General features: G+C 42.1%; 1 protein-coding gene across 1 annotated transcript; it reads left to right on the top strand.

Moving 5' to 3' along the window:
- The first annotated feature begins 4 nt into the window (after window positions 1-4).
- PPP4R2 (protein phosphatase 4 regulatory subunit 2) lies at window positions 5-27864 on the top strand. Its single transcript, XM_066558231.1, has 9 exons — window positions 5-133; window positions 831-912; window positions 17613-17783; window positions 22223-22316; window positions 23134-23171; window positions 23493-23567; window positions 23915-24058; window positions 24313-24581; window positions 25547-27864. The coding sequence occupies exons 1-9, from the start codon at window positions 100-102 to the stop codon at window positions 25858-25860; spliced, it is 1221 nt and encodes a 406-aa protein (XP_066414328.1). The 5' UTR covers window positions 5-99; the 3' UTR covers window positions 25861-27864.
- The last annotated feature ends 131 nt before the right edge of the window (window positions 27865-27995 follow it).

The following is a 27995-nucleotide window of genomic DNA, read 5'->3' as shown; positions in this document are numbered from 1 at the left end:
GTCGCTGAGCGCGGGGTCTTGCAGTGAGCGCGGCCCGGTCTGCGCGGGACTGGGGCGGGGGAGCCGCGCGGAGCCGCGGGGGAATCGCCCGGGCGGATCATGGACGTCGAGAGGCTGCAGGAGGCGCTGAAAGGTGACGGCGAGGCTGGCGGCGGGGGCTGGGGGAGCGGTGTCGCCGCGCGGAGGGGAAGACTGAGGTCCCTCAGACGCTGTGGGGGGAGCGCCCCTCGCTGAGGGCGACGGGGCCCCGCTCTGTGGGGAGGGGGCTGCTCGCTGGAGGGGTCCCGCAGAGTGGGGAGAGCCCGGGGGTCGTTGTGGGGAAGCGGAGGGCAGAGTCCCCGATCTCCCTACCCAACGACCCTCGGGGCTGCGTGAGGGGGATCGGTGACTCTCGGGGCTCCCCGGCTGCCGCCCTGGACTCCCCGCTCTGGCCGCCCCTTCTCCCTCATTCCTCCCCCTTCCCCCGCATCCCGGCCCCTTCCCCCGCATCCCGGCCCAGCCCGGACCTGTCCCCTTCTCCCTCCCCAGCCCTCTCTATTCTGGGCTCAGCTTGAGGAAATCGGTCTTTCTGTGCCGTAGCTGCTCAGAAGAAGTTGCAAATCAACTTTTGCCACTCTGGTGCGTGCGGTTTCTCCGCAGGAAAAATAATAAGTGTTTCCCAGGGCTGGGAAGCTGGTGGAGTTCATGGGAACAGCCGGAGCATTGTGAGAACACAACAGTGTTTATGTGGGAGCTGTACTGATAGTTCAAGCAAATCGCTATTTATTGTGAATTTTTGTTCTGTCCCGTCTTCTTTTACCATTCTTTTTGTGTCGTTCTCATGCCAACAGATTTTGAGAAGAGAGGAAAGAAGGAAGTGTGTCCAATACTGGATCAATTTCTTTGTCATGTTGCTAAGACTGGAGAGACGATGTAAGTGTGACTGTTTTGGTGGTCCTCAGTTGCGACTTAAAACAATTCTTGCATTTTACGTCAATGAGATTTTACCAGGATTCTTTCTTTGCCTGTAGGTTGCTTCAGTGAGCTGGATAAGCTTTCCTTAGTTTCCATTTAATTTTGTGTGGATTAATTTAGTCTGCTGATAGTTTGATCTAATGAGGCTTCTCGTATAGGCTTTGCTCTGGGGTGTCTGTCAGGTCTTACTGATCCTGCTCAGCACAATAAAAAACCTGTTGCTTTCCCTGGATTTTTAACAGAGATTCAGGTTTTGTAAGTGGCAAGTTCAGCTGCTGTCGCAACGCCTGCTATTACACTGTTGTATAACTGTGTTCGCAGTATCTAATCGTGTTATTTACATAAAGATATCAGTCGCTCACATTGTTTCTTTCTGAGCTCTGTAACCATCCTGTGATTGTGCCTGGGCGCTGCTGCTGCTGCCGGGGGCCGCTCCGGAGGTGCTTTTGCAGCCGGGGTGCGCTCGGAGCTGCCGTGGTTGTTGGGCTCGGCGCAGTTTCCCTCGTGCCGCCCCTCCCGTGCCGCTCTCCCGCTCGGGAGCGGAGGGAGCCGCGCTCCTTCCAGGGATCGCTCTGGTGACTTCCTTGGGCTCACTATTTGGCAGGAAGGGGAAAGGCTTTCCCGGCTGCGCTGCCGTAGCGTGGCTCACTTTCTGGCGCCCAGGCTGTCTCCTTGTTTTTGAGGCCTAGTGCCAGACTACGGCTCCAGCAGGGGAGATTTGCTTTTGCGAGTGTTTTGTGATCAGCCAGTGACCGCAGGGGCTTTGTTTGAGTTTCTAGAGTCCCGCGAACTTGTAAGAGGTTTTGTAGCTTTTGGTGGTTTTCTTTTTTCTTTTTTCTTTTTTTTTTTTTTTTTGGTAGCTTGCTAGTGCTGCTTGGATTAATGGTTTAGAAAGAAAAACAAGTTCTGAAATGTACTTTGCTCTTTGAATAGAAGGCTCATGCTCAGCAGACATACACAGCTGTAATGCTTCTTGTTTTGTTGTAGTGCTTATTATACAGAAAAACCACACCACAGTAAGCCCATACTAAAATATGTTTAAAATTTTTTTCCCATTCTGAGATATTTCTTCAGGTTGTTTGTATTGTTTCTGCCACTATCACACATATTCCAAACTAATTTTTAAAAAGTGATTCTATAGGGGCAAATTCTTGGGAAAATTATTTCCTCTCTGATTTTATTTTCATTTAGGAAATCTAGGTTTATTTTTATTATTTTTCTTTTATTTGTACAAACTTAAACCTGAACTGGGGTTCAGGTTTAAGTCTTCTGATATACTGATCCTGCCTTCTATGTTTCCAGGGTTTTCTTTTGCTTTTCTTGTTTTCTTTTTTTTTTTTTTTTTTTAAGTCTGTAGCTCTTTTCAGCCTTCTTAAACCTTTCAGATGCATTAAATAGTTTTTTAAAAGGTGTTGGATGTGAACATCAGAAGTGCTTAATAGAATCTGGAGGTAGGCATGGAAATATTGTTTTATAATACTAAATTTGCTTCAGATTATCTAGCAAAGTCTGTATTTGTTCATCAGACATGTTTGTTTGTTCACTGATGTGTTATGTATGAAAATATCAGAGAAAAAATGAGTAAAAAAATTAAAATCTCCTGGGAATCACTCATATGAAGATTGCTAACATGCCTTATAAGAACTTAATGTACTTTTAAGCTGGTACAGCTTGACAAGTACAAGTCTTCTGGAACAGGCAGACCTACCAAATACATGCAAATTTAAAATGCACTAGATAGTCCTTATTTTCACTTCTATAAAAATAACTTTGTGTAATAGAATGAATCTAAACCAGCAGATACTTTGGAGTGAGAAGATAAAATACTAGTTTACCATGACATTTCTTAGGATTTTTACAAAGTTCAGAGGATAGCTTAAAAAAAACAAGCAGTGAGGATGGTTTAGTCAGGGGTAATTACACCCGTGGTTTGCAGACTTGATTATTGAACAACAATGGATCTCACTCAGTCACAGCCTGTTCCTAATGTAACAAACAAAAAGTACTGAGGCAAATCAGGACAAGTGAAATGTGAAATATTTTTGTGTTCAGTTTTAGTTCTAGGAGAGTTACATGGTCTTCATGGGGGTTCTGTCAGTTCTTTAACTTCATCATGAATCCTGATTTTTAGAGGATAAACTGCAGTCTGTATCCTGGGGGAAATGCTCTCATCCTCCACATGTTTCCAGACAGGGTTGCAGCAGATCTTGGTGACTCAGTAAAATTACTTTGAAAAGGTAGTAATGAAGTAAATTAAAGTGATGTTTTAGGTTTTCCTCAAGCTTGATCACAGGCAGCTCACCCAGCAGATGGAAAGCACAGGCTCAGGTCAGGTCTCTGGGTGCCTCCCTGCCCCCACTTGTTCCAAAGTGCTTATTCATCTGAGGGAGCTGGGAACAGGTAGGTGCAGGTTTAGGTGAGGCTCAGCCCTCCCTGGGATTGCCATGGCAGCAGCCTTGCCTGGTGCAGCCCGTGGGTCACTGCTCCACTTGGGCTGTTGAGCTGCTGCTGCAGCTCCCTAGAGCCTGGGGCAGGAACTTCCCCAGCCCTGACTCTTCAGGACAAGGCTCAGTTCATTGACCCACGTGGTCTGTCCTGGGAGCTGCTGCTGGAGAGGCAGTGAAGGGGAGGAGCAAGGGCTGAGAGGTGGTGAAGCCACCACTGCACCTGTGATAAGGCTCTTGGTAGCTGTGTTGTAATTAGAGGTCTTTTACACTTACAAGGGAGGTGTGGAACAAAAACATTGCTAATTTTGGTTCTGTTATCACTGTAAGCTTAGGTGTGTTATCAGTGCTGTGCAGTAAAGTCCTGATCATCCAATGATGGGCATTCACTTCATCTTTTTGAAGTTTTCCTCCTGTGCAAAGTTAACCATTCACGTAATTGCTGGTGAGATTATGGCCTACATTTACAGAAGCCAGTCTAAACTTCCTTTATTAGAGGTGACAGAAGCAAAAGTCTGATTGCTTGGCTACTATGAAATATTTTTGTTTCTTAACAGTTGCCATGGTAAGACTTAGCCTTAGGTGAAATATAATATAAAGTTTGTTGTTCAACCTTTTTAAAGTTGTCTTTAATCTTAGGAATTTTTTTCTTCTTTTCAGAGGAGTAACATACTCCTCAATTAACTTGACTTTTTACTGAGATACTAATGTGGAATTTCCTTTGTGAGACCAAGTACAGTCAGGGAAGTTTGTTATAAGCTCCTTGTCTCCAGTTTGTAACAGATCACTGTGACTTGCAACACTGAGGAAAGTGAAGAGGGAGGAAATTTGTTCCTCCTGGTACTTAGCTGTACCTGAAAGACCTCTAGAAACAGGATGAGTTTTTGTGTTCTTTTTTTTTGTAAGAAATCCACTTATCTATTTTTATGAAGTAGAAAGAGCTTTAAAGGATGGGATAGAAATCAGAGCATTGCAGTACTAGAAGTAAAATGCAACAGTGACATTTTTTTCTTGTTTTTGAAGAATTCTTGAAGATAGTTATGAAGATCACTGATGAATTGTGATCTTGTGTCCTGTATTTAAAATGTTTTCTCTTACCTCTTAGGAAATTCTTTTGGGTTTAGAGTCACTTTGCCCCTTCAATAGCAAAAATGTTTTAAAACCATTTATTTAGGGGCTTCACCAAGAAAATCTAATGTGTTGGACTGGAAAGGAAAACTAGATTTTTCTAAAGTGGAAAATAAAACTTTGAAAACTAAAGCAATCAAAAATTTTATGTTGGTTTTTTATGCATTTCCCCACTCTTGCCCTGGGGCAGGGAACCTATAAAGTGCAATTTTAATGGCTTACTGTAGTGGAAAGTATAATGCAGAAGCTTACTGCCAGTAAAGGAATCCAGAAAGTAGTGAAGTACCAAAATCTGGAGCAGTGCAGTTTGTAGGCAGGAGTGATTAATTGTAAAATCCTTCTAGGCCTAAGTAGAGAGCACTGCCCAGGACCTGATGCAGTTACACTGGTTCTTCCCCTCAGTGCAGCTTAAACAGCCATTAAAATACATGCTGGTTTTATTTCTTCCTGTAGTGAAATTCTTTTGGAAGCTCTGAAATGTTTGTTTGAACCTCATCTGGGCCTGAAAACAGAAATTGTTTCTTCTCATGTTTCCTGGAGGGCCAACATAAGTGGGTTTTGCAGAGTTTCTTGAGTCAGGTTTCATTCATGTGATAGGCAAATCTGGACGTCAGTACTGTCACCATAGACTAGTTGGAAGTGACTTGTGCACGTGATCCAGGCAGATCCTGTGCTCAAGGGGAGCTAATTCCAAAGTTAAATAAAATTGATTAGGCTTTGTGCAGCATTTCTAAAAATCTCCAGTGATGGCAATTCCATACCCTCAGTTTGGCTCCATGTTTTACTGCTTAACCACGTGCACTGGGAAGAGTGTTTCCCTTGGAGCATCCTGGGCCCAGTGCTCTCAGGAAGGAACCTGCTTCCATCTCCCTGGTGGCAGGGAGCCCTTCCCTGTGGCTCTCAGCAGCTGGATCCCAGCAGCAGGGAGCCCTTCCCTGTGGCTCTCAGCAGCTGGATCCCAGCAGCAGGGCCGGTGGCAGGGAGCCCTTCCCTGGTGGCTCTCAGCAGCTGGATCCCAGCAGCAGGGCCGGTGGCAGGGTGGCAGGGAGCCCTTCCCTGTGGCTCTCAGCAGCTGGATCCCTGCAGCAGGGAGCCCTTCCCTGTGGCTCTCAGCAGCTGGATCCCAGCAGCAGGGCCCGTGTTCCCCACTGGGGCTGGCGGAGCTCGGCTCTCCGGGCCAGCACGGGGGGTGGGGTGGGTGCCCTGCTGTGAGCCTGTGGAACTGGGTGTGGCTGGACTTTGGCACCGCGGGCCCTGCACCGGGGCTGCGGCTCTGCTCAGGTTGAACTGCAGCGTTCTCTGGTCCTCCCTCCTCGGCAGCCGTCAGGTGGATCAGGGATGATTTGCCTTTGGTAAATTACATAACTGTAAATGTAAGTTACATAACTGCAGCTCCACCAAAGATAATGGCAAAAATACTTTTGACCTTTTGATGCTGTTTCGTGTACTTCATGTAGCAGTGAACTTTTTTCCTATTACACTTCTAAGCTTTTTCAATCAGTTTAACTTTCCTGTTAGTTTATTAGAGCAGTAAAATAGTTTGTTTGCTGTAGGAGAGCTAAATGAAGATACAGTAGCCATGAATTCCTAGAAGAGTAAGTTTGCATCTCAGCTTAAGTGTTTTACCTATGTACTGTGAAGGCTTGTATAATAGCCTTTCTCTTGTTACAAATGTATAGGTTTTTTTAGCCATATGTTCTCTGGCTTATTTCACATGCTTAAATTTAAATCTATTTTTTTCCTTTAACTATGTTCTCTGCTTTTATTCAGCAAGCATTTGTCTTGCTCAATATGTGTGTTCTAGCATTTTTTCTGATTTGGAGACAACTTACTTTTTGGAAATCTTAATGCCTATTTGGGGAATGTAATTCCTTATGATTTTTTAAAACATGAAATAAAACAATTCTCAGGTTTCTGTTGTAATAAGCATATTTTTCTGAAAACAGTTTCTGTGTGCCTTTGATAGTGTAAGCCTGTTCCATATCCATACTCTCAGTAAAGCAGGAGATGTAAGTAAACTTCCTTGCATTGTTGTCCACTATTATTCCTCACTAACTCCATTCCATTCAGCATCTGGAATTACCCCCTACTATTCCCATTCCACTGGTGTCTCGAAAGGAGAGGAATCTTTGGTCAAAAAGCCTGCTGATGGACCTTTGTCAACACTAATTCAGCTTCCTTACTCTTTTACCTCTATTATAAACAACAATTTCTGTATGTGTGAGTTGTGTAGCTGCAGTACTTGAGAGCAGTCAGTGGTGATATCAATGAAATCACTTGCTGCTTTGGGAAACACACACTGTTGTAGTGTTTTATTTTAAGTGCTGCCACTTCATATCTATTGGGAGTGGAGTTTACAGTGTAAAGGTCAGACTTCAACTGCCATTATAAAATGTGTGTGATGAACTGAGCCTAATAAACATTAGTCTCTCTATGGAACACACGTGTAAGGAAAGGCAAAAAGCAAACTGATTGCAGCACTGAGGTTTTTGGAGTGATTGGACTGTTTTAATCACAAATGGAGCTGTTTGCACTTTCAGATTTGCAGTGTTAGGGTGGCTTCCTTCCCTGTTGCTATACACAGTTCTTGTAAGCACATTTCCTGATAATCTTTTTGGCAGCCAGTCCATGTCACTTTGCACAGAAAACCTCCCCACCATGCATTCTCTGGTAGTTCATGCAGTTGCATGTGTTTCTGATGATCACTTTTACTTGGATTCTGTGCTCATCCTTCTCCTCAAGCTCACTTCTCTGCCTTGCTTGATAGGATTTGTTGTCACCCTCAGGGTGTCTCTTGGTCTGTACCTTCACCTTTCAGTGACATTGCTGTAGTGGCTGCCTCAGTGTGACCTCTGATATTTTCCAGTGGGCCTCAAATCTCTGTTCTGTAGGGGCTGTGCTTGTTAGTATTTCATCTGAAGGACTTTCCCAGGCATTTGGATATTGTTCACACTTTATATCACTTCTCAGTGGCAGGGATGTTTCTCCATTTTGACTTTGTAATTGGTGAGCCCTGATCCCTCTTCCTGTCTGAAGCTTTTGGCAAGGTTTTTGCCTGATGGCACCTGGGGGGAAGGAACAAGGCAATAGTGCACACAGAAGGAGGGGTACAAAGCAGTTGGGGAAGATGGATTATCAATTTATAGATAAACCAGGCTGATGCTGCCTTTCCACAAAGCTGATACACGTCTGGCAGGTCTCAGCTTTAGAAATAAAGCTACTTGAAGACAATGACAAAATTTCCATGATGCCAGTACCTGGTGATGCTTGGCTTGGAAGTGGCAGGGGAGTGTGATGATGCACAAACACCTAATGCCTGTGGATTAGGTCAGTGAGGTAGGGCACACCTTCTGATCCCAAGCTTAGCATGTGTCAGCTGAACTGCCTTGTGGAGAAGCCACTTGGGTGCCTTTTGTTTCTGGTTTTGGAAGGAATCAGCAACAAGTGCAATTTCCTTGATCCCAGCAGAACTGCTGTGAGACCTGAGTGAGGCCTGTGGGTTCCTGGGACACTGCATGAGGTGGCAAGCACAGGGACTCAGTGCAGCAGAGATCAGGAGGAGCTGCCCAGGGTGCATTTTCCTGATCTGCTCTCCCAGTTTTATTGCTTGATACCATAAACATCTGATCATATTATGGCAGTGTGGCCTGCAGCTCCTCTGAGGTGACCACTCCTCTAACAGGGACAGCCACGCTGACCAGAGGAGCTGCAGCAGTTCTTGTTTTGGTTATTTGGGCAAACTGGTGATAGCTGAAGCAGCATTGGTGTCCTGTATTGCTTTCTATTCTGCTACAAGGAAGTTCATTTTTGAATGAAGAATGTTGTAATCTTGTACTTTTTTGTTCTGTGGTCAGTTTTTGACTTTAAAATAAAATGAAAGGTACTTGAGTTTGGTTTTAGATAACTGTATTCACAAATGTACTTCTTAGAAAATTTTGGCCTGAAATTTTGTTTCTGTTCTGTGGGACAGCTATATTCTGTTAGAGTCAGCTGAATATTTATCAGCAGAGATTAGAATTAGTCCCTTGATGATTATAGATAGTGCTTTAATGTCTTCTTCAGCTGCTTGTTTCCATAACTAAGTCTTAATCTTTGTTGTTCCTGGCAAGACCAGTAGTCATTTGCAAGCAGCAGAGGTGAACACTCTCACTACTGAATTAGTTGTAGTTCTAATGTCTGACAGTTTCCCTGGTTCTGGAATGAGCTCACTCTGCTCCCAAGGAGAGCAAAGACTGCATTTAGGCTGACAACAATCAGCCAGTGAAAATGGAAAAACACCTCCTGTGCTTGTGGGAAATACCAGTTTTTCCTCCTTTGAACTCTTCAATATATTTTTAATTAAAGTGAAAGGTAACATGAGGTAAAAGCCTGCTGAAGATAAAATGTGAGTGTTTAATTTTACATGAGTTATCAGGTGAAAGGGAGCAGGACGCTCCCCCAGGACGAGCCTTTGCCAGTGCTTTCCCAGCAGGAGCACTCTGCAGCACACACAGTGCTCCAGGAAATCCCCCTACCTGGAGCACCTCAACTTGAAATGGATGGCTCAGTTAGAAACACTCACAGAGGATCTAGCACTTGTTTAAGGCTTTGATTTGATGTTGGGTTGAGGTGTTTGTCTGCTGCCAGAAGCCAGTCTCCATTGGTGTACAGGGGGTTTTACAGTGTGAATCTGTTGTTCATTGTTTGGAATTTCCCCTGTTAGTCTGCACTGTGTGAATGGTGAAAATAGCAGCAGTGTGCAAAACCATTACACTAAAATGAATTGCATCAAAATACTGTTAAAGCACAACAAATGGAAAAATAGGTTTAAAATACAAAGAATATTTGACACAAGAGTGGAATTAGGTGAAGTATGTTCTTTTACCTTATAAATGAGTGCTGCTGCTTAAAGAAATGGCTTAGCTCCCTACTAGTCCCATCACACACCTTACTCAGCCTTATCTGCAGCATTAATTTTGTGGTTAGATCAGGGATCTGCCTCACCTCCCTGTATGTGGGATCACAGGAACGTGTGGGAGCAGCAGAGCAGGCTTGCCCCTTTTGGTGTAGACAAAGGACAGGGTTGAGTGTCTGGTGGGCCAGCACCCTCCTGCTCTGCTCTGGAATGGGATCCTTGTGGGAACCTCAGCATGGCTCAGGGTTTTTATCTCCCTGTCACTGGGAGTTCAGTGCTGCAGCTTTTTATCCCAGAAATGTTCAGTGGTATTTTCTGAAAAAAATTGAAAGCACACCCGTTTAAAAAGCAATCTGTTTATATCTTAAATAATGAAATAGTAATTCCTGTATGAAAGCTAACATGTGAAATGGCAATAGGTTTGGGTTTTTTCATTTGCTGGTCTGAAAATGCTGGGAATTGTGTTTTACAGGCAGTTCTTAAAATTTTTAACTTGTGCACCCTTTCTGTATGTCCAGGTATCCTTGTTTCCAGCCACTGAATAGATCTCAAATTTGGGTGTGCTGGATAAGGTCAGGATTGATACAAAACCACGAAAAGGTGGAGGGAGTAGAATAGAGACACTCGAGGGAGGAGCTGAGTGTGGAACCCATGCAGTCCCTGGGTTCCCTGAGCAGCTGCAGCTCCCTGGGCTGTGGAGAGGATCCCTGGGTTGTGGAGAGGATCCCTGGGTGCTGCTCTGAGGGCTGGGGACAGGACAGGACGGACAGGGGGACAGGACGGGACGACAGGGGGACCGGACAGGGGGACAGGACAGGCTGGACAGGGGGACAGGACAGGACAGGTCGGACAGGGGGACAGGACAGGACAGGCCGGACAGGGGGACAGGACAGGCCGGACAGGGGGACAGGACAGGACAGGCCGGGCAGGGGGACAGGACAGGCCGGGCAGGGGGACAGGACAGGTCGGACAGGGGGACAGGACAGGATGGACAGGGGGACAGGACAGGACAGGCCGGACAGGGGGACAGGACAGGCCGGACAGGGGGACAGGACAGGACAGGCCGGACAGGGGGACAGGACAGGATGGACAGGGGGACAGGACAGGCCGGACAGGGGGACAGGACAGGACAGGCCGGACAGGGGGACAGGACAGGTCGGACAGGGGGACAGGACAGGACAGGCCGGACAGGGGGACAGACAGGCCGGGCTGCCCCGGGCAGGCTCCCGGCGCTGCCTCCCCGGCGCTGCTCTTTGCTCTCTGCACAGCCCGGGGGAAGGGAGCCGCGCTGGGGCTCCCCGTGCTGCCATGGGCTCTGTGCTCCCTGCTGGCACCAACGGGATCCAGGCTGTGGGAGAGTGTGCGTGCTGCAAAGTTTGCTGCCTTGCCAGGGGTTTGAATTGGGTGTGTGATTGCTGAGTGCACTTCATTTTCTCTGCCTTTTCACTTTGCAAATAGTTCTAGAGATCCCATTGATTGACCGGAATAGCAAAGGAATTAACTTGTTTTGGATGAAACTTTAATTTTGCCTTTGACAGCCTGGGGAAATTACTGTCTTAGGGTATGTATTCATCTCCTATGAGCTCTAGAACAAGGCACAAAAGAAAAGAAACAGTTACTAAAGTTGGCAAGTTACTTCACTTCCAAACACCTGTATCCTACTCTCAGGTCTCTTTGGGAGTGTCATGTAAGTCAGCAAAAACTGGGGGGGCAAAGGTAATACCAGTGACTGACATCTCTTGTTCCATGTTATGTGACTCCCTCAGAGATTGTCCTCTGCTTCTGTCCTTGTGTGTTCTGAGGACATTGCCTTAAAATCAGTTTAGCTGGACATAAAATGTTTGCATCCTAAATATACTAATTTGGTGGGGGTATTTTTGTTTTGTGGTGTTTTTTTGTTTGTTTGTTTGTTTTTAAGTTTCTGCTTTTCAGAGAGCCAATAGTGGGAGAAGTGTGGAGAGGGAACTATTTCTTTTACTGAGTTCTGATATTTCTTTTATGGCCTGTTCAATGAATAGAATCAATAGTAGATCCACTTTGGTTTCATTTTATGTTCTGTGTGGTATTCAGCATCTCTCCAAAACAGATGGCATCCTCTTAAAATTTAAATCAAGTAATTTTGTAATGAACTTAAACACTGTGAAATCTGAAGACAGACATCCCACCAGGACTCCTGGGACTCTTCATGTTTTAAGTACATAGCTGGGTCTCTGGAAGCTTAACATCTCTTCAATATAATGTTTTTCTTAATTAAACCTCTAATCTGTAAGGCAATTCCAGAAAGATTTATGGAACAATTGCAATACTTTCATTTCTGGAGTTAGCCTTGTTTCAGGCGTTCTGAATTCTTCCTCCAGCTCTTCAGTCAATTGTAGGTTTTGTCCTGCTTTGCTTCAATAAGTCTTACTGGAGTTTGAACCTTAAAATCTGCAGAGTTTCTCTAAAGTGGATGAGCCATATGCATCCCCCAGGGCTATGTCTGATGTTTTATGTCAGTTTTTAAAGGGAGATGAGTAAATCAGTGGAGTTGCCTTCTGCACTCCTGGAGACTTGGCAGCCCAGCCTCCACCTCGTGTCCAAGTCGTGTTCTGCTGTAGGGATGCAATTTTACAGCAAAACCTTGCAGTGCTAAATATGTGAGAGGGAACCATGTCATTTGTTCAACAGGGATTGTTTTCCCTTAAAAATAGTAGGTATTTTTATCTTTGTCAGGTCTTGCCCAGACAACTTTGTTAAATATTTCAGGCCTTTTGCTCTTCTCATTGACACCTTATCTCCCAAAGTGACTGTAACAAGTGGCCAAAGAATCAAGTATAAAAACTTGTCCAGTGGTCAGAAGGAAATGCCAGTTAATTCTCTGACACACAACAGTGCAGGTACTGAGCTGGCTCTCCTCCTCCCCAGTAACCATTGTGGTAAGAGAGAAAGCTGCTTTCACAGCTTCTCCAGGACAAGCATTTTGCATAAGCAGGAGATAAGGGAATGGGGGGATGTCTTTTACACTCTGGGAACGATATGATTAGATTATTTCCATGTAAAATGCAATTTTGTTTGGATATGCATGTTTGAAAGGATGAATCCTATGCAAATCATGTTAGCAGAGACACAGTCATTCCTTGCAAGCAACTTTCTGCTCCTAATTCTTTGAATTCAAAGCATTGCATCAGATTTTGCCCTGCTTTCTGTCTGAGGTGGCCTGTTCCCTGCTGAGGATGCTGTTCATCAAGTAGAATTGGTGCATTTCTAAACTTGGTTGATGTTGCTTGGCAAATTCTGTTGATCTGTAGTAATGGATTAGTTCCAAGAGCAAATCATGTAATTCAAGTACAGGTGTGAAATAGATTGATTGCTTTTATTAGAGAACAGACCTATTTAGGGTTGTGTTCTTCCATGACTCTGCTCTGACAATGTTAGATTGTGTCTAAATTAATCTCTCTTCTTTTTCTTGTTGTATTTTATTATTCTTCCCCGTGCAGTGGAGATATTTTTGCTGCTTCATCAACTCTCAGTGACTCAGGGTGTTACTGTTTCATGTTCTGACTGTGGAGTTCCCCATCCCTCCTTGGTGGCTTTCCTCTCAGAGTTTGTTTCTTGTCTTCATCTACTAATTTTGATTGCATTCTGGGGTTTTGTTAGTTATGTGTGGGATTTTTTTGAAAAAAATAATTTTATTAGCAATTTTTTTGGTTAGCCTGTCATTTAGTTTAATCCCTACTGGCTCATTTCATGTCTCATGTCTTCCCCTCACCCTTTCCTAGCCTTTTGTCACCTTGTCTCTCTGATTATATGTAAATCTCCTCAAAACTTGCTGATGTTCTTTGTAGGATTGGCTGTTTGGTCAGGTGCTGTCTGCTTTCCTCATTGACTTGGAAAACACAGCTGAGTGTCTTCAAACACTGAAATCTTTCATCCATTTTTCCCTTGTGTTTCTAATGTTCAATGAAATTGCAAGGCCAGGGACTGCACTGGGGTGCAATATAAGGGTGTTAAACATCTTCTCACACCTTGAGGCACATTATTAGCATGTATAAAATGTTTAGAAAGACTGGATTTGTTGTACTCTGTGTGAGCTCCCATGCTCTCATTTGTTGCTTGATTTTTAAAGGTGCTTTTTAAAAAACAATTCAATTTTTGATTTAAACTACCAACATTTGTGTCTGCCCTGGGAAAATTAGAAATGGGTGCTGTCTGTATGGATACAAGCTGTAGTTCTGCAGGGCTCTGATTGATTGTTCCTCTTCAGCCATTCCTTTGCCTTTGCCTTACTTTTCTTGTTAGGGGCTTTTTACTTGAAATCAGCTTCTTCCTCTTGGTTTTTTGTATGCCAGGGCAAATCATTTAGGTTTGTAAAGGGGAGGATGGTGCAGGATCTGCTGGAGGGAAGCAGAGGACTCTCATGATAAGCTGACATTTTTTTCTAAATTATTTGGTGCATGTGTGGAACTCCAGGCTCATTAGCCCAGGAGAGCTCTTTGTACAGGTACATCTACACAGGGTGACCCAGATATTGTAGTGAAAGGTGCCTTCAAGTACAGAAATTGTATATAACTACAAAGCCATCATTCTCTAGAAGGAAAGTACACTGAACCAAAACATTTTGGGATCAGCTAATTTTTAAAGTATTATTTTTGAAGGTGTTGTTTCAGATCATGCAGCATTCTCAGTAACTTTTTTCTTTGAGTGCCTCTGAAAGCTCTCAAAGTTGCTGTTACAAATGCCCAAGCTAGTGTAGTGGACAGGAAGAGCATGGTTTGGAAGAAAAGGCTGATTATGTGCAATGCTGAGTGGGAAGAGCAAGTATTTATAAACAAGCCTGCTCTGAAAAAAAGTATGAACAGCATTTTTTCCATGGAATTTCTTCAATTTGTTTTTCTTACAGAATTTATCTTGTTTATCAGTTATTTTCCAGTGTATAAAACTTAAAGACCTTGTACATAAAGCAGAGAGTAGAAAAAATTTCTTTTGCTTCTATTTGGCTCTTGATCTAACTATAGAAATATTGACCAACCTTTTCTCTTGGTTTTGGGTTCTCACATTGTGTAACAAAGCAGAGAAAATAGGGATCTTTCTCAGGAAGCTTATGATACATGTGGAATATTTTTCTTTTCCTAGAAAACAGATATTTGGCACTTGTTTGTCTCTTGTGTTGTCTGTATTTCTAAGCAACCAGTCTTTCCATGAATGGAAAAAAAAAACCAAAACTCTAGAGCTGTAGATAAAGATTGCTTTGATAACTGGCAGGATATGTGACTTCTTATCTTAATTTGGTACTGCCAAGCTGGAGCCATTGTTAGGAAGGAACTGGTTTCTCTATGGATGAGACACGTGAGTTTGTAAAGTTCAGCTGATGCCAATTGTGCCATTTTCATAGACTGGTAAAACAGGAAAGGTGACCTGGCTCTTGGACACTCACTTTTGATCACTTCCACTAAGTTAATGGGAACTGAGAAAATCTTACTGTCCCCGCAGAAATAATTTTGGTTCTTTTGGTCAGAAATGAGTTCATTATTTTAACAACACTGCTGTCAGGAGATGCCCAGGAGACAGCTGTGTTTATTGTTTGAATGGCTGCTCTGTCTGGGATTGCACTGAGTGTAACAGTGGCCTTTGAGCAGCTCAGCTCTCCTGCTGCTGCTACTGCAGCCTGAGCAGCAGGGAGCCCAACAGTGCTGGGAAAAACTGCTGGGGAAACATGAATGAGCAGCAAGGCTGTGCTGAGCCCCTTGTGCTGGGCTGCCACAGCTCCCAGCAGCAGCTTGTTGGGTTGATTTGGGCTGGTGCTGCTCTCTCTGGGTTACTGTGGTCACCTGTGATTGCAGGGGGAGTTGATCCTCAAACCCTGCTGCCTCTGTGTGACCTGTCCTGTGTTACCTGGCCAACAGCCCTTTAGGAAGGGCTTTGGAATGCAGCTTGAGAGATGCTGTCTGTGTCACTAGCTCAGTGTGTTGCAGATGTGAGTTCTTAGCCTTTCTATAATGGGAGAAATGCTAATTACAATTTGTAGTTTAAAATCCCAGTGATAGTTTTCTCAACATCTCGATATGGGCACAGTGTTACAATCTTTGTTTTCTGTAGTTTCCCCATTGTTAAGGTGGGTGCTGCTTTCAGGCAGGAGATTGCAATTTTAAACTTGATGTTGTTGATTTATTTCAAACACTGATGGGTTAATAGTCTGTGACAAGATAAGGATTACTATTTAGTAAGAAATAAGTAACAATGAAAACAAAGAACAAATCAAGTTTTACAGTGTGGAAATATATCCAAATGGAGTTGTCAAAGAATGTTTAGAATAATAGTGGAATCCCCTTTCATGAGGCAAGTAAAGCTCTTGGGATGCTCTGTGGGGAGTAATCCCACACTGTCATGGGGTTATTTACTGTGGTTGTGGTTTGTTTGTGTGTTAAATCTGTGATTTGTTACTAACACTTTGGTTTCATGGTGGTAACACTGCAGAATTGTACAGTTTTTAATTTAACGTTTGCAGTAGTAATGCCCAATAGTGTACATTGGAACATTACAGTATTCTGCTTTAGATGTAGAATGCTGACTGGAGACAATCCAGCTAGACTCAGTAGTGCTCTTTAATCCACACCATTCCCTTTTGGGACCTTGCTGTTTATTTATTTATTAAATTTTATTATTGTTCACTAAGTCCTGTGATCCCTCCTGCTGTGAGGTGCCTAAAGGTCTCTTGTGAAGGAAAACAGGGGTTTGCTTTCCTCTTTGGAATTCCCCTATTCTTGCAAAATTTATCATTCCTGGTGAAAGACAGGGGCTTTGTGTTTGGATCTCTGAAGATAAACCTGAGCTGTATTTCCTCCCTTTTCATCTCATAATTATTTCTTTGAGACAAAGGAGAAAATAAAGGCAAAGATGACGTGGCCCTGCTTTTCTGGTGCAAGCAGGCTGATAGAGCTTCCTTGGCCCATGGGTTGGGATTTGGTGCTGGAGATGCAAACATCACCACCGTGGTTCACAGCACAGGTAGCTGGGTCAGCCCACAGGAGGGCAGCTGCTCTGTGGGGTCACAAATAGGCAGGGCTGTAGAGATAGAGCCTTTGGCTAAGTACTTTTCTATATAGTTAATATTGCTTTGAGCAGGAGCTGAAGGGCTGCCCAGGGGCTCACATTTTACACTTGTTTGGTGTGAGCCTGCTCCTAGCAGAGTGTGTGTGTTACAGATAAATGTCAAAGGTAATTTTCTCCCTTTCTTTATTGTTGGTTTGTTATTCCCTGGTCCTTCTTTTTCTCGGTGCTGAAGCTGTGCAAGCTCCTGCATCAGGAATAGAAACAAATCGATCCTGAACTGAATCAGTTGCTGCTCTCACGTGGCTCCCTGTGCTGCTCAGGCATGCACATCCCAGGGAGGCCCTGAATGGCTCCTGGGGCTGCCACGGGTGGGCAGGGGCTGCCTCAGCACTTGTCTGTTGTACCCAGTGAGAGGGACCTGTTTGCTTGGAAATGTCAAAATCTAGAATTTTATCAGTGATGGAACTTGAAGCTGTAAGGCAGGAGGTCATGTGGAACCATCTTGATAGCTTACTGCTGTGGCAATGTTTATTGGGAGTCCAAGTTGTTTTGCTCAGTTATTTGTCAGCAAGTGCCAGCTGTGATACAGGAATATTTGCCTTTTTGACAAAAAGAGGTACCATGAAATGTTTTTAAGGTGTGGGGAGTTACAAAAGGCCTTGGTAAGGTTTTGTTAGGGGAGCAGGTAATGAATGCTGTGTATAGTTGCTCTATGGATTCCAAACTTGATAAACTTCATGGTTTGGTGTGGTGGGTTTTTTTGGTGTGGGTTTTTGTGGTTTTTTGTTCATTGGGTTTGTTTGTTTGTTTGTTTCCCCTTCCACCTCTTATGAGCTCAGTGAAAACTCTAGGCTCCCTTACATTGTATACACACGTGCACATTTCAGGTTTAGGTTTGCCTTGTCGGGGGATATTGGTTCTTTAAGGAAATGGCTTCCCCTGCTGTTGGTGGCAGTTGATTTGTGCTCCATTGTTGCAGTGTAATTGTTGAAATAGTTCCCGTGCTTTCAGTTGGGGAAGGAGAACAGCGCTGCATTCCTTGCCTCGTTTATCTCAGGACTGGCATGCCAGGGTGAAGGTTGTTATGCAAACATAAGCTTACACTGGTGCTCTTTGGCTTTAGGACTAACCTGTCTGTGTCTCAATGCTTGTGTTTTATGCAGGGTTCAGTGGTCTCAGTTTAAAGGCTATTTTATTTTCAAACTGGAGAAAGTCATGGATGATTTCAGAACCTCAGCTCCTGAACCAAGAGGGCCCCCCAATCCAAACGTGGAATATATTCCCTTTGAAGAGATGAAAGAAAGAATCCTGAAAATTGTTACTGGATTTAATGGGTATGTATTCTTCATTTTCTCTAATCAGGATAGCAAACATATGTCCCCTGTTTTTAACATAGTAGTTTGTACTGTCTCTGTGACTGTTCACTGTGCTTCCTCGAATAGATGAGCAGAAGCAAATATACACCTTGGAAATACATTACAGTAGTTTCTGAACTTGATTATTGTGTCACTGAGTGAAAAGTGTGACATGTGACATGCTGTGCTGACATTCACTTTGTTTTTTCAGTATGTGTTTAGTTTTTAAACAGTGCAGTTCAAAGAAGTATCATATTACTGTGTGCATTTAAGAGATTAAATAGACAGTTAAGTCAGACTTCTTTTAGTGCATTTTGAAATACCAAATGGAAAGAGGTCTTCTGGTGTTCAGTTCCTGACTGTTTGTGGCAGTTTACTGGCTTTTGAAGAAACCATGCTGTGAGGAACAGGGTGTGACCAGGAGGCAAAGGTGTACCTGGGTTGGAATTACTAAATTATGCCAGATTCAAATTTCTAGCTGAAGTGATACTGATGAAGGACATGGGGTGTTTGATCTGTTGATGACAGTGTCCTAGATTGAAATGTATCTGTGCCCATTGCTGGTTTCCTAATTTTGGAAGTTTTTGTTTCCTTTCAAATAAAGCTCCTGATGTTTTTGTCTTATTTGGTGTGTCCTTTTTACTAGCTTACCTAGTATTTCTGTTGTTAAACTGGATTACATACTTCCCATAAGCTGAGTCATCCTGTTTGTGGTGCTCAGTGCTTGTTAAGAGTCTTTCAGCATTTTTCTCAGATTCTTGATAAATGGGCATGTTCTAAATCTTGCCTTCCTGATACTCTGAAATTTCAGGTTCAGAGGTACCACTGACATGTCCTTAGTATTGTATTTGATGCTGTATTTATCATTTACACTGTCGTTGTTCCATGCTACTTCATTTATTTGCAGTTTAGGAGTCTTAATTCAGATCTCCTCTTCCCCCACAATTGCTCTCATGTAGGAGACTCCTAAGCATGTGAAATTCAGCTCGTTCTCAGCTCCCCAATATTTATACCGGGCTGCTTCACTGCAGGAATTTAAAAACAAACCTATCCTTTATGCTCAAGTCTGCCTCTCTCCCGCCTCCCCCAGCTTTTTGTTCATGCTTCATTGCCCACAAAATGGGTAATGTTCTCCCAGGGACAGCTAATGAATGGGCTGCTGTTATCTGCTGTTGTTCCCAAGTGCACTGAACAAACCTCTGGATGAGAGTCTGGAGCTTAGGCTGTGCTGTGCTATTTTCATCCTTTGCTGTAACACTTCAGGGTGCTCAGCTTCCTCATACTTTGCACTGAAACTCCCAGGCTTTGAGAAAGCAAATGCATCCATTGGTTACCCTAAAGGGAATAATGCTTGGGGATGTTTCAGGATCTGGGATTGCAGAGTAAATCCTGTAACCCCCACAGGGAGGATGTGATTGTAAAAGCTGAACCATGTGGAGATCTGTCCAAAAAGCAGCAGCAGCAGGTTTTGGGTTGTGTGATTTGTATATCCAGGCTGCTTTAGAGCTGTGGGTGTCATTTCAGGGTACCAGGGCAGACAAGGAACCTACTTGATATGACTTTATTATTGGGACATTTTTATTAGTGTTTGTTTAAGAGAGAGGGAAAGAGTTCATCAAAGTAGCAAATTTGTAAAAACTTTTAACACATTAAGAATGACCCCTGTTTTGGGGTCTTTCTAGCTGAAGTGCCTTTTAAAGAAAGCACAAACTGGCTCTTTTCACCTGTCTGTATTTCATTTGACATGGTGTCTGCACAGGTCTGCCCAGCCAGATTCTCTTTTTAATTCTCTTAAAATTGCTGTGGAGTAGGAACTTCTGCCGTTTTTTTATCCTTTGTTAGTGAAACAAGGAAGTTCCAAGTTCTCAGTTATTGGGGATCTCTGATGACAGAGAAGCTTTCACAGCATGAATAAAATAATCATAATCCAAATTTCATTTTTGGGGTTTTTTTGCTACAATTTAATATAGCTGTTTTAAGTCATGTTCCCAGATCCCTCTTCAGTCCTGTCCAGATGAATTTTTGGTTTGTTATTCACTCTGGACTGTAGTGCTGGAAGTGCAGTTTAGAGTGTGTTGGTATAGAATTTTAAGTGGTTACCTTAAGGGGGCAGATCAGGACTATTCATGCAGCTCATGTGCTGAGCTAATTAAATTTCTGAGTATTTACAGTCAGTTCTTGTACTGCTCACAAACTTTACATTGGTGTTCTTTATAGATTTACACCAATTTAAATTGCCTCTGTTTTAAAATCACCTTGTTGAACTATTTTAAAACAGTAGTTTTTCACCAGAAAGAGTTTCTGAGGTGAAGTTAACTTTGGTTTTTGTGAACTAAAGCATTTGTAGATGTTGAAGGAGTTCTGTGCAGAGGGGTGATTGTGTGACACCGGGTGCCATCTGCTGCTCAATGCATGAAGTTCACTTTGCTGGGAAGAATTTGGAGGGAAATGAGGTGGCTTTTCCTTTTTCTTTTTAACTTATTATATCTAAAACAAAACAAAACCACAGCTTTGCAGCTTTTCCTTCTGGAGTTAGTTGCAGGCTGTACATTTCTTGAATTTTCTGTTGTACTTGGGGAATTAGCACTGCATTGATGTTCCAAAACATTTCATGTCACAGCATTCCAGGGGACCAGTTAAAAGTACAGCTAAGCCCAAATTAGCCAGGTACCGATTCCCCAGGATGTCTTACAGATCTGGCTGGTGGAGAATAATTTAAAAATCTGTATGTTTTTGTTTCTGTTGAATAAATGGATTTTTAAATGGACTGTCTATTCTATTAAAAAAATAGCAAAATCTCTTCAATTATGAGTTTCCAACCCAAAACCAAAATGACCATCACAAGAAATAGTAAGATCAATTTAATATTTTATCTATATGGAAAGATGAACAGATTGAGTAAATTCTTTGTGACTTAAAAGAAGGCACTGTGCAGAATCTGAATATTGTGAGTATGGACTTGATCTTTAAGGTCTCTTCTAAGCTTGATGATTTTATGAAGAATTTGGATGTCAAACATTGCTGGTTGACCAATGAAGAGCAAGGGAAGGGAAATTAATAATGCCAGAACTATTGCCAAGCTTAAGAGTCCTCATGTAATAAACTGAATTAGAAGGAACACTTGTTCCTGTGGTTTTTCTGGTTTGTTGAGGATTAGGACTTCCTCAGTAACATAATGTACAGGCAGTTCTGGAAAACATAATTAAATTGTTGATACTTAGTCACTCCCTGAGTACTACAGGCTTTTAGTTAAAGTGAAGTGTCATGTGGGATGATGAATGGGAGCTGTGCTGACCTCTGCACTGAGCTGGTGGAGATCTGGGCATCTCTAATGTGGCTTTTTAGCTAATGAGCAAGCTGGAGACCCATGCTGTGTTAGCTTATGACACAGGCTGAAAATACCATGTACTGACTTCCTCAGAAAATTATAAATGTGCAATTTGGACAAAAATTTGCAATATAGGGATGTACACATACATACATGTCAGATTGATGCTGCTCTGGATTTGGTGTCAATTGTATTCCCAACCATGACATGGTTCATAAATATTGTATTGTACCAAATACTCTTCTTAGATAACTTTTTAAATGCTCATGGCTTTGACTTCCAATAGTTAACTATAAAAATGCATGGTACTTCATCATTTTACTGAAATATTTTTGATTGGAATTTGTTAAAATGTGACACTGAACTTGGATTGGAAGTGTGTGACACCTCAGATAACTGGGAATTGTTTGTAAAGTGTTGCTTATCTGAAAGGTCAGTTTATCATTTCTCCAGGGATGAAACTGAGTGCAGAATTGTCAAAACCAAAAATGTCTTTATGTGGTTCCTATTGGCTTACACATCACTTATTATTATTATTACTACTTATTTTTCCTGATCTGTTCCTTGATAGATGAGTACATTGTCCAGTTGTAGCAAAATAGATTATTTGTAACAACTGAAGTATAATGGTTCTACTAATTCCAACGTTTACTGCTTTTTTCTGTAACTGTGTTTTGTTAAACCTGCAATAAACTACAAGTTGAGACTTTTTTAGCTCTAGTGTGTATGACTCAAATTTGTTTTGAATCCCTTACAATTTCTGTTCTGTGTATTGGAATAGTACAGTCAGAAAGTTTACTGTTGATGATCTGATTTCCTTTTCATTGTTTAAACAAATCCTGTGAGTTGTGGGATGATGTTTTTAGGATTCTGCTTGGGTTTTGTGGTGGTGAGCACAGGAAACAGCTCTGTATGAGATAGTGGAAAATAAAGCCTTGAGGTGCCACCCAGTATTGCTCATGGTAACAAATTTCAGTCCTGGTTTTGTTCCACCTTCTCAGTAAGGGGGAGAAAGTGATAATGTTGTTGCTTCCTAACAGTTGTACTTGCTAAAATTAAATTAAATTGTTACAAATCTATTTCATTGCAGCATCCCCTTCACTATCCAGCGACTCTGTGAGTTGCTGACAGATCCTAGGAGGAATTACACAGGAACAGACAAATTTCTAAGAGGTGTGGAAAAGGTATGTATTTCTCTGAGAGAGAGCACAGCTCCACAGCCACAGCCACCACTTAATAACTTCCAATTGCTCCCAAAGGTCTGCTGCTTTCCTTGGGGCTCAGAGCCAGAGTGCACCTAATGGCTGCTCTTAAATGTCTGAGTTTGTTTCATAGCTTTCAGCAGCAAAAAGCAGTTTTAAAAGAACTGCAGACAAAAATTAATCTCAGGGCTGCAACTGCTGTGTTTCCCAATCACTATGCACTACTCCACCTGTAGTTTGTGGAGAGTGGCAGTTTTTGTTTGGATCCCTAGTTAGAAATAATCAATGAAAAACCCTGAATCTTTTGATCAGGAATTCCCTCCCACATTTGCTTTCAGAGTAGATCCAGAGGTAAAGAATGGAGGCCCCTTCCCTCCAGTGTCTTTTGTTTCAGTGTTTAAATCCTGTGCTGTGGCAGAGTGTGCCTTCAGAAGAGCACACAGGTGTCTCAGCTGGCATTTATAGCTTGTATCAGAACGTGGGATCCTTCAGAAGCCACGAAGAGACTTTGAGAATGTGGTTCCACAATAGGATGCTTCAGTATTTCTGAATACTTTGTTCTCCAGAGATCCCTCAGTTAGAAATTACAGACACTCAGGCCTGAGGGTTAGTGTGCTGGACAGTAACAAACTGAATAAAATCCTGAATTTTAGTGTAATTATGGCCTGACCTTGTAAGAGGGAGCAGAGGTATTTTAACAGATAGGACCAAAATCCTGTAACTCTTAAAAGTTCTGGGATGTTGTCAAGAGCTGAAGCTTCTATTTCTGAACTCCTGATGTGTTGTTTGTATATTGCAGAATGTCATGGTTGTCAGCTGTGTATATCCATCTTCAGAGTGAGTATAATCCTCTTTTCCATGAAACTTCAAGCTTGTGTTGGTAACAGGCAGGATGCATGTGTGTGCCTGATGTGTCTCTGTTGCTGTCAGTAGTTGTATCTAAAAGCCAGACATGCAGAGTTCAGCTTTTGTTATCAACAGTTCAGTCAGCAGCAGGGATGATGTCTGCAAATGTAATAATTTGGGAATAAATAAAAAGCCCTTGGGGGCTGACAGTGGGGACTTTGTAAGATTGGGATTGGGACATTCTGTGCAAACAAGCTTGAAGTGATTCAAGTTCCTTTATTCATAATATTTTGTTGTTGTTTTGTTGGTTAGGAAAAATAATTCCAGTAGTTTAAATCGGATGAACGGTGTTATGTTCCCCGGGAATTCACCAGGCTACACTGACAGGTGAGTTTGGCTCCAGGGGTTCATTCTACTGCATCAAAGCAGTGGAGTTCTGGGAATAAGCACCCTTAAAAATGAGCTGTGACATGGGATACTGGGGAATGGGGGTAGAGGAAGCATGAGCACATGTGCCATGTAGTCTGTACTTTGATCTTTGTTATTTAAATTTTTTTATCAAATCTGCACATTGCAGGCGAGGAACATTTTATTCAATATAAACCAGCAAGGCCCTTCATCTATTTGTTTAGTTCTGTTGATCTTTTAAAGGAAGGACATAACTACTTTCTGCCAAGTAGGAACCAATGACTTGGCTGAAAGGCTGGATTAACTTTCCATTATTGTTTTTAAAGATCGAATGTAAATGGCCCTGGGACCCCCAGACCCGTGAGTCGGACGAAGGTTTCCTTGTCAGCTCCCATGACAACCAACGGTTTGCCAGACAGCACAGAGCATAAAGAGCCCAGCTTGCAGCAAACAGAGGAGAAGAAGCACAGGTTTGTCACGAGGTGTTTGAAGCTCAGGCTTTTTATTTATGTTGTAAAAATAGTTTTAAAAGACTGACCCTCTAAGGAATTCATAATAGAGTCTTAAATCAGGAGTGATGACTTTGAGGTTTTGTTATGTAGTAAGTGGAGCAAATTCTATTGTTACCACTTAATTCAAAGGAGTTGCTGCTTTTTTCTTAAAGTGTGACAAGATACAGACGTTTGTCTTCAATAAAGGCTACATTTGGTTTTGTTGCTTGTAGTGAATCACCAGCGTCTGAATCAGAAGGTACTCAGAGCAGCCCGGTGAAAAATAAGCACTCTGAGGATGATCCTGCAGAAGCAGAAGGACATGAGGTAAAAAGACTTAAATTTGACAAGGAAGGGGAAGCCAGAGATGCACCAAACCAAACTGCCTCCAGTGAAGTCTCTTCAGGCATGGGGGAAGAGACAGAAGCATCCTCTACATCTCAGGATAAAGAAAAAGATGCTTCCTGTGCCAGACAGCACTGTACAGAGGAAGAGGAGGAAGGTATTTCAGATTTCACTGTCTTCTTTTTCTTCCAAGGAGTTGGGATTTTCTTTGCTGGAGACCAGTGTTGTGGGATTGCTGAGGGTCTCCAGTTGTGCTTAAAGAAGAGCTGCTTGTTTGTACTTCAATTTTACATAATCCAGCAATTCTGTTATTTCTGTTTCCTTGGTCCTACGCTCAATTTGAAACTTAGACAGGGGTACTTAAAATCTTCTGAGGCCATGAATTAGAGCAGGGTGCACCATGAATTCAAGAATCCCTGTGTGAGGCTATTATCAGGTGTTCTCATCCTTTCTCCAGAACAGGCATGGGTCGCAGCTCTGTTTGACTCTCTTTATTAATGATGGAATTTATTTAAATACAGATACAAATCTATGTTCTTTGACTCCTCCTTTCAGAGGAGACTGAGCAACAATATGTCCACATCCTATTAGAACAGTAAAAATTATCTCATTGTAGTGCAGGCTCTGTACATAAGTTAAAAAAAAGTAAATAATTGCAGTTAAGAGACTAATCTATTTTTTTACATATTCTTCAAAATTTCCTTTGAATTATTTTTTGTGGCTCATATATTTGTACAATGTTCCTGTAGATCATGATGGCTTTACACCTGAAATAGCCATGGCTTCATAATTTCCAAAAAACTGCTTCTGAAAGCAAGTGGAGGGTGTGGGGAAGCCAGAAAAAGTTACTTCTTAAACTTTGTCTTTATCCAGTGAAACTTAATTTAGTGAAGCTACCTGTTAAGTAAGATAACTTTTTTTTAATTGTATGTTGGGATAGTTTGGATATCCTGACAAAAGTGGCTCTGACTCTTTATCTCTTCTAATAAAATTGGGGGTTGTCTGTTTTTCCTGTCCTTGGCTGTGCTGCAGAAGTTCTGCTCAGCATAGCTTGGAGTGGAAAGTAGCATGATCAGGGTATGTTGGAAAATCCCTTGGTAACACTGTGCTTTTTGTTCCTAGAGTCCTTCATGTCTCCCAGGAACGTTGGTGCGGACAGGAAAGATCAAGACAAAGACAGTGACTCCTCGAGTGTGGCTGAAGAGAGCTCTGAGGAGAGCAATGCCATGGAGGAGTCTGAGCAGCCACGGGCAGAGAAGGGTTTACACTCAGCTGACAGTGACACCAGTGCATCTGCCACCAGTGGAGCTGACTGCAGTGACACAGAAGAGCTGGGGTCCTATGCTAGTGAAACTCCAGAAAACTCCTCAGAGACCCCGATGGAGAACAGTGATGAAGCCACAGAAGCTGCAGATGAACCTATGGAGCAAGACTAATTTAAATAAACTTAGAGGCAGTATTTTCCATAAGGCTCCGGTTTTACACTGTATAAATAATTTTATGTAATAAAGTGGACCTTTAGTTTTACAAAAAGAAGCAGGTTGTAAAATAAACTTCTCCATGGATTGAACCTTGAAAGAGTTGTACATGATAAGAACTGTGAATACCAGCTCCTTCAGGTCCTGCTTACCGCTGAACTTTCGTTTGGTCAAATCAGTGGTTTGTGTATAGTTTTTTTTATTTAGAATAAAAGTTTTTAAACTGGAAGGTAATTATAATTTTGACAACTTTTTTGGAGATCACCACACCTAGTTGTATGTAAGCAAGAAAGCTTTTTGTCTTGTCTTTTTCTGACAGCTCTAGCAGTTACTTCATATTTTGGTTACAGTTTCAACATTTGACATGTGAAATTCGGGGTTTCAGGCTGGTTTCCGGATTTTTATTTAAATACACACCAAGGAACCTTCTGTTGTGTGTTTCAAATGTGTTCCATTTCACACACACATCTCCACACAGCATGCACACCTCCGTGTACCCTCGTGTTCTAAGGGGGAAAGGGTATATTTTTCTGTTTCTATAAAAGATAAATACAGCAAATACTTTTTCTATAGGAAAAGACTGAGTTCACCTCTCAAGGCACTTTGCTTTGCCTCTGGAAAAACAAAACACGAAATCTGGCCCATATGAAACCCTGAAAATACTAACATTGTTGAAAACACCAGAGTAAACACATTCCAAGAGAACTGTTCCAATGACAACATTTTTGTATACTTCTGAGGTGCCTGAGTGAAAGGAGTTCATTTATTTATGAGAAAATGTGCTTTATGTTGAGAACGTTGTAATCAAAACATTAGCTTAAACTTTTGTAGAAGAAATGTTTGAAAATAAAATACCTTGGAAGAAATGAGCAGGTATTTGCCTTTTTGAGTGCTTCTTGGAGCTTGTGAATATTGTAGAGAAGTCTCAGAGTTCCTCCAAGGTTTGCAGGTGGCATCGGGCTGATCACACCACGGGATGGGAAGGATGGAGATGTGACCCTGGTCATGTTCCTGAGCTGCAAGGGTTAGGGGTGCAGAGGAATCACCACGATTTGTATAACATTTTGGAAGTGAACTAAATATTTTTGAACATGCTACTTTGACAGCCAGTGTTACATTTTTTTCAAACCAGCTCAAAGCACAAACTACTGCTTTAAACTCAATATTTTCCAGTTCCCATATTTAAAGACATGCAAGCTGCAACCTCCCAGTCACAATTACTGGCTGCCAAATTTATACCTGTTTCTTCAACTGTACCTTTTTGATATTTAGAATTTTTAAATTTCTGTAAAGTAGATTTTTTGTAGATTGTAACGAGTGCTCACTGCCATTGTGAAACGGTATATAATTGTATAATTTCTGTGTGTAAACTGAATGCTTGGGCTTTCAATACAGTATTCATATAAAGCAATAAATATTAATGTTATGAAATATCTGAGTACATTTTTATCACACTTGTCCCTCTTTGGTTTTAAGTTCATGTACCTGAAGTACAAAAATGACCTCTAAAATGCATGCTGATAGTTTCTTGTACTACATGGTCTGCTTTGTATTGTTTGGGGGAAATTTAGCTTTTGGTTAATACCAGAATTAATTTGGCTCAGTTGGACTATTTATAAAGTAATTTCTTGCTGATGTTACCTATCAAGTTGTGAGCAGACAGGATTCAGGGAGATGCTTGCAAAAAAAAAAAAAAATTGATCGAGATCCCCTTGCAGAAGGAAAATTGTACTTTGACTCATTTTCATTGTGCTGAAGGGTTGGATGTGTGTTATCAAAGGACTGAACCAATATATTGAAATTAGGAAAGTTTAAGAATATAGTGACATCTTACACTTCTTTTTTTTTTTAATATTTTGCCAATGAGAAAATTTTTAAATTTTTAAGTTTAGAGATTTCTGAAATTTTCTTTAGATTGTTTATTTGTGACGATATTGTCAATAAACTTGTTCTTTAAGCACCTGTGACCTTTCCAGATGTTTGTTTGAGCAGCTTTAGTGCCACTCCTGCAGAGACCTGCAGAGGGATTTGGAGGTATGGATCCATTTCTGTATCTGCAACTTATTTTAAAGACTAATAAAAATTGAAATAAT

The sequence above is a fragment of the Molothrus aeneus genome, chromosome 12, assembly GCF_037042795.1.
Source record: "Molothrus aeneus isolate 106 chromosome 12, BPBGC_Maene_1.0, whole genome shotgun sequence".
NCBI lineage: Eukaryota > Metazoa > Chordata > Aves > Passeriformes > Icteridae > Molothrus > Molothrus aeneus.
The sequence above is the reverse complement of the archived record's forward strand: the minus strand, read 5'-3'. Positions and strand labels throughout refer to the sequence as shown.

Bases quoted from the DNA above. Each gene is read 5' to 3' on its own strand.
- PPP4R2 (XM_066558231.1), top strand. From the start codon at position 100: ATGGACGTCGAGAGGCTGCAGGAGGCGCTGAAAG. The intron at 22,317-23,133 runs GTATGTATTTCT...TGTATATTGCAG, and splicing joins TTCTAAGAGGTGTGGAAAAG to AATGTCATGGTTGTCAGCTG. The intron at 23,568-23,914 runs GTGAGTTTGGCT...TTGTTTTTAAAG, and splicing joins TCACCAGGCTACACTGACAG to ATCGAATGTAAATGGCCCTG.